At 37.1% G+C, this 18,160-nt stretch overlaps 1 protein-coding gene across 3 annotated transcripts in view; it reads left to right on the top strand.

Annotated features, from left to right (window-relative positions):
* Positions 1-18,160, top strand: part of LOC124381484 (collagen alpha-1(XIX) chain) — a 118,810-nt gene that overhangs the window by 32,512 nt on the left and 68,138 nt on the right. For all 3 annotated transcript variants that reach the window (XM_046843184.1, XM_046843186.1, XM_046843185.1), the window contains exons 14-19: positions 762-815; positions 2,888-2,923; positions 4,950-4,979; positions 5,191-5,244; positions 10,863-10,907; positions 13,744-13,779. In XM_046843184.1, the coding sequence (XP_046699140.1) occupies positions 762-815; positions 2,888-2,923; positions 4,950-4,979; positions 5,191-5,244; positions 10,863-10,907; positions 13,744-13,779 (255 nt within the window). The remainder of the gene's footprint in view (positions 1-761; positions 816-2,887; positions 2,924-4,949; positions 4,980-5,190; positions 5,245-10,862; positions 10,908-13,743; positions 13,780-18,160) is intronic.

Genomic DNA, 18,160 nt, shown 5'->3' with positions numbered 1-18,160 from the left:
AGTCAGACTTCATGATAACTGTATGCAGAGGGGAAGAGGTCTGGTTTCATCTGGAGTATTTGTGTAGAAGTGGGAGAGAAATAGCGAGAGCATTAGAGCACATTTAAAAAAAATAACCTATAGTAAATCCCTTCTTCCACTAGAAGACTTAATCTGCAAATGCTAATAAAATAATAACATTTTAACTCATTTTAAGGGTGTTATATCACATCATATTCCAATTAGGATAGCTATGGTTTAAACTACTGGTTTGTGTGATTTTAAAGCTTTTTGTCATGGGACTAATCAAAGGGCTTGTTGCTCATGCGCAATATTCAGCCTCCTCTCAATAGAAGCACAATTTTAATGCATTGGTCCAATTTCAATGTAATGTAATAGACTTAGTCTATATATCATATATATATATATATATATATATATATATATATATATAATTTTCATGATGTGGTGATCTTTGTAATAGTTAGTTAGTTAGACTTCATTCTGAGAGTAACATGTCTGAGTGTAAGAAATGAATATCAGCAGTCTACTACAATAGACCACAGCTTGCATTTAACGGCATATCACTGCACACCTTAAGCTGAGACAGTGTTCACTGTTAAAAAGCACTATACAAGGAAAAATGGATTCACTTGAATTGAGAGGTAACATCTGAAAGTGTTATTTATTCTACTTGTACACTAAAGCATCACTACTTGTAAATAAAGGCGGGTCCTGGTTCCTTGACAAAACCGAATGTGTGTATTATTGTTTTCTCTCAGGGTTTGAAAGGAGACCCAGGCCTTGCGGGTCGACCTGGACTCAAAGGTGATAAAGTAAGTCTCCATGCGAGTAGGCTTGTAATGCCTTTATGCACACACTAACACAAAGGCCAGATTTATATTCCTGCAAGCATTTATTTATGAGCTTGTCATACTCTATCCTGCGGGTAAAGTGAGTGTGTGCTCTAGGGGGCAGTGTCAGACATGAGCTTGTCTGTATAAGAAGGAAAGTAGTGGATGTGATGCAGGAAGCATTTTATTGCACCACATTACACTTTCCTGTTCAGCATTTTGTTGTTTACACTTCAGGTGCGTTATGAACAGTATTCATGAAAATAAACAGTTATATTTTCAATTCTGCTTAAACCTTTGGAAGAACCAATGTGCTACTAGACAACAAATCAGCACTCGCACATTGCACGCCCATAACGTATTTAGAATTTTTGTCATTGCACACAAACACATCGCTCTTCACCTCATTTTACTCAGCAGCTTTAACACTAAAGGAATAACTGAATCTGTTTTTTATATTGTCTTACTTTAGAATTTCCAATGCTATTTATTTTTTCACAGACTGTACAGATGAAATCATGATTAAATTGTGATTTTTTTTACTGTCATAGTATTTATAAGTAATGGCCAGATGAGTACAACTAAATATAACAGGTGTCCATAACACTGGCCAACAGTTCTAATGGAAAAGTTTAAATCCTTTGCAATTGTTGGTGATCTTTAGGCAGCTAGACAGGAGCATCCATGCCTACGTGTTGTTATTTCTGTGATCAGAATTAAAAAATCAATCTAAACAATTATGAAGGAAACAAAAACCTTGTAAACCAGTGTAATTGATTTACAGCTTAAATGAATAAACACTATGGATGAGGAACTGGAACAACACCAGTACTGTCATAGCAGTGAGGTTTGATAAAGAATATAGGAAAAAAATGCTGTTTGAAAGCCTTATCATGGCTGAAAAGCTAAACTGAATATAGTTTAAGACTGAACTCTGACCTCATGAGGTGATAAAGATACAAATTTAGTAGAGGCTGAAACACCCGTTATTTTGTCACATATACATTAGAGCACAGTGAAATTCTTGTAAGGAGTCTGTGCTCAGCCATCATACAGTGTCCCTGGAGCAAAAGGGCCTTGTTCAAGGGCCCAATAGCGAAAGCTTGGCAGGGGTGTGAACCCTAAAACTATTGAACCTTAACGGTTGAGTAACCCCTGCCTTCAGCTGCCTCGTGACAGTTTGAGTTGACAGGGATTATACCACACATAGAGCCTGAACATTAAAGCTCTTTTAAAACAGTCCCCCTGCTTTCATGTGTATTCTATAATTCTATCCTTACTTCTGAACTGTGTTTCTTTTCTTTCGCTACACAAAAGTTCCCATAACATCTTCGGAGGAAACACGCTCATAAAAAGTGATCTAATCCCTACTGTATATTCTAAACAGGAGCACATGTCTTGCATACATGAGAAATGATTGTTGAAGGTTTGTGTGGCCATACTTTCACCGGAGCAGAAAGTGCAAACTAAAGGAGATTAAATGGATGTCCACTTGACTTGTAACATTTTCCATACAACACTGTCCTTCAGTACATACCTTTTTGTTAACATTGCAAAGCTTTTACTGTGCTTTTGTGTGAGTGTGTCTGGGTTGTGTTAAGACCTCTCATATATCATGACAGGACCGAGACAGAAAAGCCGTACGGTATCTCTGACGTTCAACCTGCAGAGAGAAGTTTCATATGGAACAAGCATCTCAGTTTTAGATTAATTATAGGCCATAGTTTGTTCTTTCATGTTTACTTTTAAAGAACAAAAGGAAATGTTTCTTCAAGTAGAGGAAGATGTCAATGTACAAGAAACAGCTGCTAACTTCGCATGTCATAAAGTAAAGCTTGGCCCGTGTGATAATTGCAGGAGCAGAAAGATCTGAAATGGAGCTTAAGGAACTGAGTGAAAATACTGAGTATTGAATTTAGGAGCATTTTCTAAAAATAGAGTGTGAAATATGTTGAACACCATCCCATAGTACATCACCTTTTTAACACCTCTTTTTAAGGAACTATTAACATTTTCTCTATGCTCATGTAACTTGAAACATTTGGCTTTCACAGGGAGACGCAGGCCCTCCAGGCCCACCTGGGCAGTCTGTAAGTATTTCTTTCACCACTGATAAAACACAGAAGCTGTCACTATATATGATGGAATGATTGAGCCATGGTATTCTGATGAGGTTTTTATTATGTTGGTGGTATCAGACTTCTCTCAGTCCTGACTTTTGGTCTCGCCCAAAATTTTCTTAAGTCTTAAATAAATTCCAATAATGAAGTGGTTGTTTTTGGTGAAAGGTTTGTTTGGCTTAACTGAAAAGAAGCAATTGTAATTGATAAGGGACATTAAAGCACCAACCTAATCAGGGTGTAAATGAACATTGTATACTATAATTTTAATATGAATTTATTCAGGTCAGTCACCAAACTGTCTGCATCTAATAAAGGGGGTCTACTGTAACTGCCATCACTTATCAGGGGCTACAGTAATGACTTATCACTCTATATATTATATTCAAAGAATCTATTATAAAACACTAAGGTATTTAGGTATTAAGTAAAACAAATAGCTATTTGTTTAAGCTGTTGCTAAAGCATTGTATGCAGTGGACTGACTTTTACAGTCTTAGCACCTATGGATCAGACATAAGGAGATCACACAGGAGCCATTAACTTCATTTTAGTGTAATTTATTTAGGGAATTCTTCTGAACACTTTGTCACCAAGCAGCTGTTCTGCTAAAAATGGCTGCAGTGGTGAAGAGAAACTGCTGAAGTGGTTCATAGGAAGAGACAGAAGCCCAAACTCAGTAGCAGCTCCTGTTTTGGACTTTGTTAATAAGTTTAATATATAGTGTAGTATAAAGTTGCTGAAATGAATATTAATAGGACACAAATCAAAATGAACCCAGAGACAATGTCACTGATATAAAGATTAAGATTTTATCTTACCTTATAGAGATCTTATCTGTGGATCAGGAGAGATTAGTGAGATAAACACAAGAATTTGCCTTGCAGTTGTAATTTTATTTCTTACTTGAAATTCTATTATCTTAAAATATATTTATTAGGGCTGTCGAAATTAACGCGTTTATAACGCAATAACACAAATTTATTTTACCAGCACACATTTTATTAACGTGTAGTTAATGCAGTGCACATTTATTCACAATGTGCTTTTTTTACTCTATTTAAAAAAAAATTTGTAAAAAAATATATTTTCTTATCCCTCAACATTTGTTTTACTGATGCGCCAAGTCTCAAATCAAGCAACAAAATCTGAAATGACGAACACATCCGGCAATGAAACCCATCCGTGTAAGAACAGCAAAAGTTTGGTTTGGTGTTCTGATGAATTACGTGATTTAAAACACTATAATTACTTTTACATAATTACATTTACAAGAAATTCTTTTATGAGCTGCTCTGTCATCTGAAAATCCAGGCTTGTCCGTTTGAGCAACTGGCTCTGTGTAAAGAAAGAGAAGTAAAAGGAACCTGCGTTTTTTCTATGTTCTTATTTCCATGTGTTTAATAGACATAAACAAGTTCTTTGAAAAACATGTCTACCATCTTTGAAACATGTGTAGTTTATGCTCTGTGTTCAGGGTGGATTCAGTAATAATACATTTACACAAAGCATCCATATTTGTCCATGCCCATGTTGGAGTATTAAAAACTTGAAATGCATTGATTTAAGGTACATTTAGAAAAGATAAAAATTTTATGATAATCATGTGATAATCACGTTTAAATATTTGTATTGATTGACAGTCCTAATATTAATATAGTATATATATATATATATATATATATATATATATATATATATATATATATATATATATATATTAATATAGTCTATATATAGTATATAATATATAATGGTGTGTGTATATTTATCATGCTGTAATATTTAATGTGTTGTTCATCTGAGGTTGTATTTAACTAATTATAATTTTATTAGGACCAGATAATTTTGTTCTGATTTGTACTTTCATTCCCATATATATATATATATATATATATATATATATATATATATATATATATATATATATATATATATATATATCTTAGATCATTTCAAATATCTGGTTAATTTCATGTATGTTATCTTTTAACAGATCATAAAAGAAGGTCAAAAGGGAGATCAGGTAAATGCATTTTATGTTGTCTAAGAATACATATGTGAAATGCCTTCAAAAATTCCTTTTACCACATAATTGACAAGGTTCCAGTCAAGTAATTTACAATATACAAATTCTTTCTTGGATTGGGCAGTCTTGGCTTTTTAACATAGGTTTATTTGTATATTCTGATTTTATGATCATGTGTATACCTATGCCCCTTCTCTCTCCTCCCAAGGGAGAAGCTGGTTTACCTGGTCCACCAGGACCCCCAGGAAAAGAGGGCAAAAGGGTAAGTAGACAGGAGCAAATGTACGGCCTGTGTGATGGATTTATATGGTTTTGACATTGCGTGACATTGTGCTTGACGTAGCCATCAGCAGATCTTTAACAAGAGATCACTTTGATTTGTGTGTAATTATAAAGATAGATGTAATGTTGAGGATAAATGTCTTGGTTGTAAGTGGTTTTGAAACAGTGCTAATAGCTTCATAATGAAAACTCTGCTTGAACCATCAGTGTCGACATTGTGAATGATGGCGCACATGGTACATTCCTCTAGTTTGCTATTCCAGAGGTGATATATGGTCAGATGACCAAATGAGGTCAAATGCGTATCGTGAAAACTACATTTTCTAACCAGCCTGATAATAAAAACCAAGTGTGCATCTCACCAGACATGGGAAATGGGTGCTTTGTTTGATTGCCTAATTTTCTAGTTGTTTTTGTCTGTAAATTCTGTATTTGAAACAGAGCAATGAGCAATGAGTTTAAAGGCAACACATTGAAAGAAGCAGATTTGTATATTGCACCAACACAATAACCACAGCTTTTATTCTTTAATAATTTTAGAGCCTTTTCCTATAATTACATTACTGTTCAAGTCAAGTGCCGCATTCCAAAGTCAGAACTGAAAAAAATATCTCTCTTTGATGGCTGCATGGCTTCTTAGTGACTAGAGAACTAATAAAGTTTCAGTTATTTCTGGCCACAAGTCACATGTAGCACGGGAATTTGTTGACCAGAACCGTGTCTAACTGCAGTTTTTGGCAAAGATTCAAATGCATGTTGATGTGAATCCTGATTTCTTTCCTTCTCACCATGGAGGTAGCCAAGGTCAGCTAAAGACTTTCCTCTGCAAAGCGCATTGACCCATGATCCTGCCAGGTTTCTCTAATCATCTCTAATCATCCTTCATCAGTGTCCAAACATTAAGAACATGATTTAAAAAAGACTCTTCATGTATCTTCAATAAAGCCAAATCATCACATCTATTATGCTTTAATGATTCGAACCTTAATCAGATTTTATTCAAGTCAGTATTGCTGTTGTTTGACATTGCTATTTTTAATAACACCCACATTTATTCAGATTCTATGCCTCCACGATGTTTATTGTTATTTACCCCAATTACATTGTCCTATAATACCACCTTTATACATTTTGTGTGGAAGCTTTGCAGTTTAACATCATTTTATGTTTGTGTGTCATTGAAAAATACACCTACAGATTTTATTTTCTAAGCAATCACAACAAAAGTTGAGCCAACTGCCATCTGAAGCTGTAATAAATTAGAAGAAGAATTCTATAGATATTAATTAGCATCCTCTCAAACTTTAGTATTTTCCCATATTACATACATTGGAGTTGAGACATCTGCTCAAAAAAAAGTACACTAGTTAGAATGATTACTATGTAAATGAACATGTGACTGTTTTCAAGAAAATATTTCTATACATTGTCCTTAAGCCGAAATATTACATGGGGTTTATTTCTTATTCCTTACAAGAGCTGCTAAATACTAAATATTTAAGCACAAAATATTTATTAGTATAATACTAATTATTATTATTGTTTTTACATAAGTCACAGCTGTTCATGTTGACACTCTAACAATCCTAATAATTAGTAAAAAATATATTTTGTGTGTCAGCGAGAGGTCAGCAGCTCTTAAATAAGGAATATATATATAAGTGAGTGACCCCCTTCTTCTGAACTCAGTCACACTACAGCTACCTCTGCTTCTTGGCACAGAGGACGTGGACTGCACTAAAAACCCTTTGGTTGTGTAATCCACTGCTGTTGTAAACAAGTCTTCATTGCTCCCTCTGCTGCAACTTCTGCCATGTTCATAACTTTAACATACGTACATGACTATCAAACACACAGAAGAAGTTGGCATTGTAAATATCTACACTTACTCTGAAACTAGCATGTTTCTAGCATTTTTCTGTGTTTGTGTGTGTGTGTGTGTGTGTGTGTGTGTGTGTGTGTGTGTGTGTGTGTGTGTGTGTGTACAGATACCCTGGAAGGTAAAATGCAAAACCTTGTTCTGCAGCCTCCTATTATTGTTAATTAGCTCCAGCAATGTGTGTAATTGTTTTCTAGGGTTTTGTAGATCTGCAACGTACAGTATTTTTTGTACTATGTTTAGTTCAGTGAATCTGCCAGATCACTTTGGTTAAGTCCAGTTTCGTAACCCAGGCAGCCCTTTAAGAACAGAACTATTTTTGTAAATGTTTAGCACCTAAGATTCATTGAGAAAAATCAAACTGTGCAAAGTGGCATATGAATTTAGAATCTACCAAAAGTGCAAACAGCAGCATTTTGCAGACTGACAAGAGCAGATCAAGATGTAAATATATGTATAGAGGTATAGAGTGCATCCGGAAAGAATTCACAGCACTTCACTTTTTCCACATCTTATGTTACAGCCTTATTCCAAAATGGATTAAATTGATTATTAAAAAAAAATTATGAAAAAAAAAAACACATACACGTACAAGTACATAAATATTCACAGATTTGCTCAATACTTTGTTGAAGCAGCTTTGGCACCAGTTACAGCCTCAAGTCTTTTTGAGTATGCTTCAAGCTTAGCACACTATTTTGGGTTGTTTCTCTTTTTTGCGAACCTCTGAATTTCATCAAGATGTCTCTGTACATTGCTGCATTCATCTTTCCCTCGATCCTGAATAGCCACTGAAAAACATTCCTGCCACTGAAAAACATCCCTACAGTATGATGCTGCCACCACTATGCTTTACTGCATGGTATAGTGATAAGCAGTGCCTGGTTTCCTCCAGACGTGACGCTTGGCATTCAGGCGAAAGAGTAAAATTTTTGTTTCATAAGAGCAGAAAATTTTGTTTCTCATTGTCTGAGAGTCCTTCAGGTGCCTTTTCACATGTACCTTTACTGAGGATTGACTTCTGTCTGGCTGCTCTACCATACAGGTCTGATTGGTAGAGAGCTGCAGAGATGGTTGTTTTTCTAGAAGTTTCTTCCCTCTCCAAAGAGGAATGCGGGCGCTCTTTTAGAGTGACCATCAGGTTCTTGGTCACCTCCCGTGATTTCTTAGTTCGGACGGCCTGCTCTAGGAAGAGTCCTGGTGTTTCCAAACCTCTTTCATTTATGTAACATAACATTATGTAACTGTAATCCAGTGGTACCGCTCGTATTCACTGGTCTGGAAGTGGTGAACAAATCCTTTTCCGGGCTGAGACACGCTAGCTAGCTTCGGGGTTGGCCGACCTCCTCACCATGTCTGACTTTTCTTTAAAAAATGGATTTTTAAGTATGTCCGAGACCAAATCAATTTCTGTTTCTCCGCAGGCATAAAAAAAGTGTAACTCAGATGTATTAATGTTTGCAGCGCTACACACGTGTTTTGCCAGTCGAACTTGGCTGTAACAGTATCCATCTGAACAACCAATCAGAGGACGGAAAAATGCTGACATTATTCTGGGCCAGCTAGCTCCCTCTGTGAGGTGAATTTGAAATCTGATTGGTTAAAGAAACAGAGCTATTTATTAAGGAGACTATTGTTAAAGGGCCAGCAGTATTGATTGTGAAGGCCCTGGGCGGATTAGATTGACATGGCAGCACATAAAGGCTGAAATCTGATTGGACAAAAAATTTAACAAGAAGCTGGAAGCAGTGCAATCAAGAGAAACGCTACGAAGTGAAGAGAATAAACTCTTGGGAATAAATTAATACAATTTCATGGAACAAATATTAGAATTTCGGTTGTAAATCTATAATATATTCAAAATATATGTAGAGAAATATGTCTAGTTCAGTAGGGTGATCTACTGGTTCTGATGTGTATGTTCCTATATCTTTTTCCTGATAGAGAGAGGTTAAACAGTTTGTGACAGGGATGTGAGGAATCCATGATGTTGTGTGCTCTATGCATATACCGTATTTTTCAGACTATAAGACGCTACTTTTTTCCCACGTTTTGAACCCCGCGGCTTAAACAACGAAGCAGCTAATTTATGGATTTTTCCCGGTTTCACAAACTTCAAGCCAAAAAACTGAACCCCATAACATTAGACCAATTAAATTTCCGAACGGAAACGAAAAAACGCACTTCACCTGTGTTCTGACCTGCACGGCATCGGGAGAAAAACTTTCACCAGTGTTGATTTTTAAACGCACGACGATGCCAAAAGATAAACTCCCGAGAGAAATAGTTGTGAAAGGAAGGAGGAAGACAGTGAACTATGACTTTCTTGGTCGGCTACTGTTTAGACACAAGCCGTTGTAACGCGTTGAGTCTGGGTGAAGGGAGAGCTCGCTAACTCCAGTTACAACAGAAATCATATAAGCACAGACAGGTTTCCAAAACTCATGCTTTTTTATTTTTCTTGGCAACAGCGTTACGGGTTAGTCAAAGAAACTTAGAAATGAGCATCAGAAAATAATAAGCACATAATCCTCGGTCTTACACACACACACACACACACACACATGCAGTAATACCGGAAGAATGCAGTGACGTGCTGTTCCCAAAATGTCGCTCTGCTCTTAAAGGGGCCACAACATATTTCACCCGTTACACCGTGTGAAAGACACTGTCTTTTGTTAAAGCCTGTGTAAAGTTCATTAGTTTCAGTGTAGACATTGTAGGCTTATTTATGTTAAAAATAAAAATATTTGTAAAATTCAGCGGTGCGCTTTATAGTCCGGAAATTACGGTAATCCTCGTCTTGAACACACGCAGTAATACCGGAAAAGCAGTGACATGCTATTCCCAAAATACCGCTATGCTCCTAAAGGAAGCGCAACATATTTCACCCGTTACACCGTGTGTAACGTGTCTTTCGTCAAAGCCTGTAAAGTTCATTAGTGTAGACTTATGGACAGGTGCGGCTTATTTATGTTCAAAATAAAAATATTTGTCAAATTCAGTGGGTGCGGCTTATATATGGGTGCGCATTATAGTCCGGAAATTAGTTTCTATCTGCTGTGGTGAAGTTGATCAGTTGCAGGTAGTTGGGTGCCAGTGGTGTGTTGGTGGTTGACCACCCTTTTCAGGAGCTTTCCGTTTGCACAAGGTGGAGCTGCGATACCATACCATTATGGAGTACAATATAAATTCTTGTACAATAGTAAAACAATAATAATTGTTTTGGGTCAGGGCCCACTGTCAACACATGTGACATTGACACTGGACCTGCACACCTCAGTGACACTGTAATACAGCACATTAAATTATACTTTAAATCTTGACTACTATCAATATCTCTTGTCATATCCATACCCATCCCTTTCTGTATATTTTACTGCCTGTTGATTTTTATGAAATACTATACAGTATGTACATTCTATATTCTATTTTCTATTCTACTCTATTGTCCTTGTGATATTTCTAATAGTTTATACTTTATTTTTGTATTTAATTTTATATATATATATCCTATTTCTGTTCACATGCACATTCTTTAATATTGTTGTAAATAGCATTTCACTACATGTCCTACTCTGTATGAATGTGTCTGTGACAAATAAGATTTGATGTGATCTGATTTGTGTGTTGTGGTCAGCTATGCTAGCATGACTTTAAAAAAAATGTCTTCTTTTATTCACTGGTTCTCTTTTTCACATAATTTTTATTTCTTACAGGGTCGCAGAGGACACTCAGGGGAGCCTGGGATTCCGGGACCACCGGTAAGAACCACAACAGCCTTTTTTTCACTTCTGTGACATTAAGTCTTATTGTTGCGTTTTAGTTCTTAGTTCATTTGTATTGAAATTTAGAATGAAGTGTTGGCAAAAGTTACTGTGTAGCAGTGTGGGTGCTGCAGAATATTGCTTGTTTGAAACGGCTTTAAAAAGTATCCAACTATTTATGTCAGTTATGTTAAGTATGTCAAATCTTTTGTTCTGCCAAGCCCTGGTGGATCAATTACCAATTTGTTAGTGACCTGAACATTTATAGTAGGTCTTTACTGTGTCCCAGCCCAAATGCAGTACCTGGAATATAGCTGTCTAGACCTTCACGGTCAACTGGTTCTGAGCAGCTGTAGTTAAAAGTAAAGCAAAGAACTGATGTGAACTGCAGATTCTGTATGGATGCAAAGCTGACTTGGCAGAGAGAGGAATTAAAGCTGGAAGAATACTTTGTGTGACTGAGATTTGAAGGCTTTGTTACGTTGAAAGATTTAAAAAGATTACATAAGGTATTGACCAACTAAAACAGCTGATAACAGAATTGCATTAGCAGTTTGAAGAGCTTGCTGGATTCATTATCTGACCTTGAGGCCCAGTTCAATAAAGAATGTGTGTTGTCTGACATCAGAGCAGAGATCTGATTGGCTTGATTAAAGGGCAGACAAAAATTTAGGCATGAGGTCAATGCCTAAAGTAGAGAGTCTCATTTGTATAACAGACTGATAGGCAGGTTGATACAACCTGAATATAGAAGATCTGATGCTGTTTGTAAAGATTAAGACACCGGAATGTTGTACTTCAAACACAACACAGAAATAATCAATTCTAATCACATTTATTATCTTAACACTGACTCTCCTTTATAACCGATAATAATATTTTTTTTACTTGTTGTTTACTTGTTTTTTTTACTTGCTGAGCCAAATCAGGCTGTGAATCTTTTTGAAGATGGAACGTTTCTTTCACAGGAAGTGTATTCTTCTGTTGTGCCTTTTTTGATGGAGATTATCTTCCACTTTTGGCCTTGACTGAGAGTATTTCTTAGGAACTTGAAGGTTGTCACAGTGTATATTTTTTATACTATCATCTCTGCATTTTTAAGGCTATAAGATGGAAATCCACTGGCAGTTAGAGACTGACGTTGTGAGCTCTTGTGGTGGCCAGTGTGTTTCAGTATGAAATGCAGTCCTAAGCTGCGTTCACCATACACTTTGCCTTGTAAGCAAACTAAATGGAATCCATCAGTGGGCATGTGATGTCTTTCATCTGAGCCAACACCTCACATGGATTTTATTTCCACACATGTCAAAGTGACAGGCTTGTCATTTAGTCCTGTCATCAAATGTTTTTTGGGTACTGGGTGTGGAACGTTTGGAAACAAGATGAAACCACACCCAGTTCTGGCGATTTGATAATAAAATCTATGTGAAGACAGGGGCCAGCTGGTCTTCACATCGTTTAAGACAGTTGGCTAAGGATCTGACTGGAGCCCCGAGCTTGCCCTGAAAAAAAAAAGATCTTTGTCACAGATTGTCAGTGCACATTGTAGCAGGAAAGAGTTAGAAAATGGAGAAAGTGAGTGAGCTGGGATTGGACCAGTTCTGTAAGTTGTTTTACTTACATGAATAATGATCTTTTACAATCCTTCCTCAGTAGCAGAGTTTGTCTGTTCCTCACCCAGTTTAAAGTCTCCTGCAGCAGTTTTTGTTTCAGTTAATGACTGTGTTTCAAACTACAAAATCCCTGACTTTGTGCAAGTCTACTGTACACAGTGTGCAAAAGTAAGAATTGAAAGCCAAAGGGTGGTGACACCAATTATTAATTTTTATTGGATTTCTGTTAGATTTTTATCATGCCCAAACAAAACTTAATTCTTGAAGAGGATTTCCATGCGATCTACGATGCCTGTGGTACCTTTTCTGATCAGGGAAGAATCACACAGCACACAGAATGGTGCAAATGTTCTTCTTCAGTTTATTGCAGATAACAGACAAGTATATACACACTGGGAAAAAACCTGCTCTAAAACTGTTCCTGATTGGGTAAGAAGACATAATAACTGGAGATGTGTGAGCCCAGATAAAGACTTCCTGTACACCTTACATACTGACATCGTAAAGATCCTATAGACACTGAACAGATAACAAGAATGTGTTTAGAGAACCAGTGTGAGAACCATCTTAACACTAACAATTTCTCTTCTGTTTTCTTCGTCTCTCCATTTTCTTCTTATTAACTGATAAAAAAATTATAAACTATTAACGTTTATTTTTGAAAGCATTCTTACTTTACAGCATTTTTTACACCTGCTTAAAACTTTTACACAGTACTGTATATCCGAGCAAAAACTAATGTAGGAAGAGACCATGTCTGAGCTCATCTTGGTCAGAAGTAGCAGTTCTAAAAAATACGTAAGTCTTATAAAAGCAGTCCTGTAGCTCCAGTTTTGCGTGTTGACTTAATCTCTTATTGATTAACCATTATTTTAACAGATTTTGGTTTCTGCTTAGAGGTAGGAATTATGTGAACTAGACACTAATCAAAGTGTAAAAATGCAAAATAGGTGACAACAATTCACAACTGATTATGCAAAAAAATATTTCCAAAAAATCCTGGAAGTGTAAATATCTGAAAAGAGGTATACAAAGTGTAGATTGATGTATCACATTTGAATTTTTTTTTTTTTTAACTGGGCTTTAATTACACAAAAGGCTTGTGACCTAATTAAATGTTCCTACTTTGAAAAAAATGCTTTGAAAAACATGCAGAATTAAGCAATATAGATATTTAACTCTTTTTTTTTTTCTTTTTTTTTTTTTTTTTTTAAATTCAGGGGCCTCCTGGATCATCTGAAGGTGGAGACACCAAGGTAAGCTTTGTTCAAGTTTGGCAGCTTTTTCTTGGATTCTGATTTGCATGATGTGCCACAGATCTTCTCCTGAGATCAATATTTACTCCTCAATCAAGTTAATGTTGTGTCGACTTAGGTGCATAGGTGATTCATGTCAACATTTGACAAAAAAAAAAAAATGTGGTTACTGACACAGGTAATTAGCACGGAAATTTAATACTGTACACATAATACACTAAAGTATAATTGACCTCATTAATAGTGATTGTACTCAGTTTTAGCTAGAATGCTAATTAGCTTTTTGACAAGTGCGATCACTAGCTTAAGTGACATTAATGTCAAACTTCATGTAATTTATAAAGCACATTCAGCAGAAGTTGACCCAAAATATCTCAAGTTGACTTGAGTCCAAAATCTATAGAAATAAATCTCCAGAAATACTGTAAAAAAGCATGGTTTAAACTGTATAATATTCTGAGTAAACTGATGATTAATCTCAAGCTGTCCATCATGTCATAAAAACACAATCTTTTTTTTCTAGTGTATCTGCACTATATACGCTACCCAGCCATTAGTCACTATTGAGTCGTATAAAGCTTAACCTTTATTTTGCTTATAAATGGCCCCAAAGCACAAGCATATTGTTGCATTTGTTGTGAATGGGCCTGTCCTTGAAGCTTCCATAGTTGTATAAGTAAATCTGCTGTAATTTGCCTCATGACAATGACATTCTCAATCTTCTCACATTAATGCTTCTTAATCCTTATATTTGACCGCTAAATCTGTGTATGTTAATCTCACACGTATTCAAAATGAAAAGAACTGCTGCAAATGAATTACATCTTCCAACCAAACAAGAATGTCATGACCTAGACAATGAGAATTGTATTTAAAAAAGTGACTATTAGGAGGCAAAAAAAGAAAATGTATTGATGGAAGCACATTCAAATGCAAACAGTGGCACATCGGGTACTTGCAAATCAGGTGGATTGGCTAAACAAAGTTCCATCTGTTACTTGAAATGTTTAGGAAGTTCCTCTGGAAGAAAATAAATATTTATACTGTACAGCAGGGGTCACCAACATGGTGCCCGCGGGCACCACGTCACCCGCACGGACCACACGAGTCGCCTACGGGCCTTTTCTAAAAATAGCTCACCATAGCGCCACTTACCAGTGAGCTGCATTACATTTTTTTTGTTGCTATTCTTTTTTAAATCACACTTACATTGGTGTAAATTTTAAAATGGCAATATTAAAATATAGATGACTAGATATAGATGAATATCATTAATTATATTAATAATTGTTATAAAATAAATGTTAAATATATTAACATATAATTAAAGGTAAATTGAGCAAATTTGTTATTTCAGAACTTGTGTGTTATTTTGACTTGTGTGTATCAAACTGGTGACCCCTGCTGTACAGTATATATATATATATATATATATATATATATATATATATATATATATATATATATATATATATATACAATGCATTTGAAAATTATTCGGACCCTTTATTATTATGACAAAGTGAAAACAGAATTCTAGATATGTCTGAAATTTCTTTTTATAAAAAAACATAAAGTCAAGTAAAGAAGCTTTTATCGTCATTTCAACCAAATAAAGCTGATGCAGTACACAGCAAAATGAGACAACATTCCTCCCTGGTGCTACATCACACAACATAGAGCCTCATCACACAACATAGAGCTTCATCACACAACATAGAGCTTTAACACCCAACATAGAGCTACATCACACCACATCACACAACATAGAGCTACATCACACTACATCACACAACATAGAGCTTCATCACACAACATAGAGCCTCATCACACAACATAGAGCTTTAACACACAACATAGAGCTACATCACACCACATCACACAACATAGAGCTACATCACACTACATCACACAACATAGAGCTTCATCACACAACATAGAGCCTCATCACACAACATAGAGCTTCATCACACAACATAGAGCTTCATCACACAACATAGAGCTTTAACACACAACATAGAGCCTCATCACACAACATAGAGCCTCATCATACAACATAGAGCTTTAACACACAACATAGAGCCTCATCACACAACATAGAGCCTCATCACACAACATAGAGCTACATCACACATCACACAACATAGAGCCTCATCACACAACATAGAGCCTCATCACACAACATAGAGCTTTAACACACAACATAGAGCTACATCACACCACATCACACAACATAGAGCTACATCACACTACATCACACAACATAGAGCTACATCACACAACATAAACCTCATCACACAACACGCATCACACACAACACACAACATCGATTTTCACCACACAACATAGAACTTCATCACACAACATAGAGCTTCATACAGGACACAGAGCTAAGGATTCAAATTAAGTGTCAATGCCACATAAACTGCATCGTGTGTAACCGAGTGCAAACAGTGCAAAACGAAGACAGTGCAAACAAACACAAAACAGTGTGGAACAGATACACAAAACACAAAATGGTGCCGACCAGTAAACTTACTGTATAACATACAGTACAATGTGCAAAAGAGAGAACTATAAACAAGAGTGTACTTATAAACATAAACACAATAGCAGCTACCAGGAGGTGCAAAACAGCATGTATACAGTATAATATGATTAATATAATTTAATATGGGTGGTGCTGAAGGCATGGATGTGTACGAAGTAAAGTGAAATGAGTTTGAGTGTGTGATGAGTTCAGCTTGTAACAGTTCACTAACACACAGTTGAGTGAGTGTGTGTGTGTGTGTGTGTTTAGTAGAGTTTAGTTCTGTGTGTTGAGGAGTCTGATGGCTTGAGGGAAAAAACTGTTACATAGTCTGGATGTGAGGCCCGAATGCTTTGGAACCTTTTTTCTGATGGTAGAAAGGTGAAGAGTGTGTGTGAGGGATGTGTGGGGTCATGCAAAGTGCTCTTGACTTTGCAGATGCAGTGTGTGGTGTAAATGTCCATGATAGAGGGGAGAAAGACTCCGATGATCTTCCCAGCTGTCCTCACAATCCTCTGTGGGGTCTTGTGATCCGAGACGGTGCAGTTCCCTAAAGAGGCAGTGATGCAGCTGCTCAGGATGCTCTCAACGGTCCCTCTGTAGAACACGGTTAGGATGGGGGGAGGAAGATGGGCTTTCCTCAGCCTTCTCAGGAAGTAGAGACGCTGCTGGGCTTTCTTGGTGATTGAGCTGGTGTTGAATAACCAGGTGAAGTTCTCTGCCAAGATATGCACAAAGGAATTTGGTGCTCTTGATGATCTCCACAGCAGATCCACCGATGGTCAGTGGAGAATGGCCACTCTGTGCTGTCCTAAAGTGAACAACCATCTCTTCAGTTTTGTCAATGTTTAGAGACAGGTTGTTGGATTTACACCAGGCTGTTTCCGATTTCCAGACTGACTGAGGTCTACCAGTCAGGAAGTCCAGGGTCCAGTTGCAGAGGGAGGTGTTCCGGCCCATTAGGCTCAGCTTCTCAATCAGGTGCTGAGGGATGATTGTGTTAAATGAGGTACTGTCTATGAATAGCACTCGTACATATGTGTCCTTATTGTCCAGGTGGCAGAGGGCCAAATGGAGGGTCATGATGATGGCATCTGTGGAACGGTTTGAAGGACACTTCATATAGATGGGAATGAGTGCGACGGGACAATAGTCAATGAGGCAGGAGACTGTGGAATTCTTTGGCAATGGATCGATGGTCATTGTCTTGAGGCACGTATGAACAATGGCACTGTTTGGGAAGAGGTTGAAGATGCCAGTGAAGACATCTGCTAGCTGTTCTGCACATTTCCTAAGCACTCTGCTAGGAATGTTGTCTGGTCCAGCAGACTTCCATGGGTTAACACTGCATAGAGTTTTCTATGATAGTCTGAGAACCTGCCATTGGGAGGAGGGGTGGTCTTCATTTCTGCCATGTTGTTCTTTACCTCAAACCAGGTGTAGAAGTCATTCATCACATCTGAGAGGGAGGCTTCACATTCACAAGCGGGTGAAGTTGTCTTGTTGTATTTCATGATCACCTGGTTGCCACATGTGCTGGGTGTCTCGACTGTCCTGGAAGTGGCTGTGGATTCTCTTGCTGTGTGCGTGCTTCGATTTACTGATGGCACAGGACAGTTTGGCCCTCAAGGCCAACTTCTCCCCTGCTCTGAATGTGGAGTCTGTAGATTTTAGCAATGCATGCACTTTTGCGGTCATCCACAGCTTCTGGTTAAAGCGTGTAGTGATGGTCTTGGAGATGGTCACGTCATCAGCGCACTTGCTGATGTAGCTGATCACTGAACTCCTCCCAGTTGATGGAATCGCTGTTGGTTGCAGCCTCCCTAAACATGTCCCAGTCATTGCATTCAA

The sequence above is a fragment of the Silurus meridionalis genome, chromosome 28 (genome assembly GCF_014805685.1).
Source record: "Silurus meridionalis isolate SWU-2019-XX chromosome 28, ASM1480568v1, whole genome shotgun sequence".
Classification (NCBI taxonomy): Eukaryota; Metazoa; Chordata; class Actinopteri; order Siluriformes; family Siluridae; genus Silurus; species Silurus meridionalis.
Note: the sequence above shows the minus strand (reverse complement) of the source record. Positions and strands in the feature narration are given on the sequence as shown.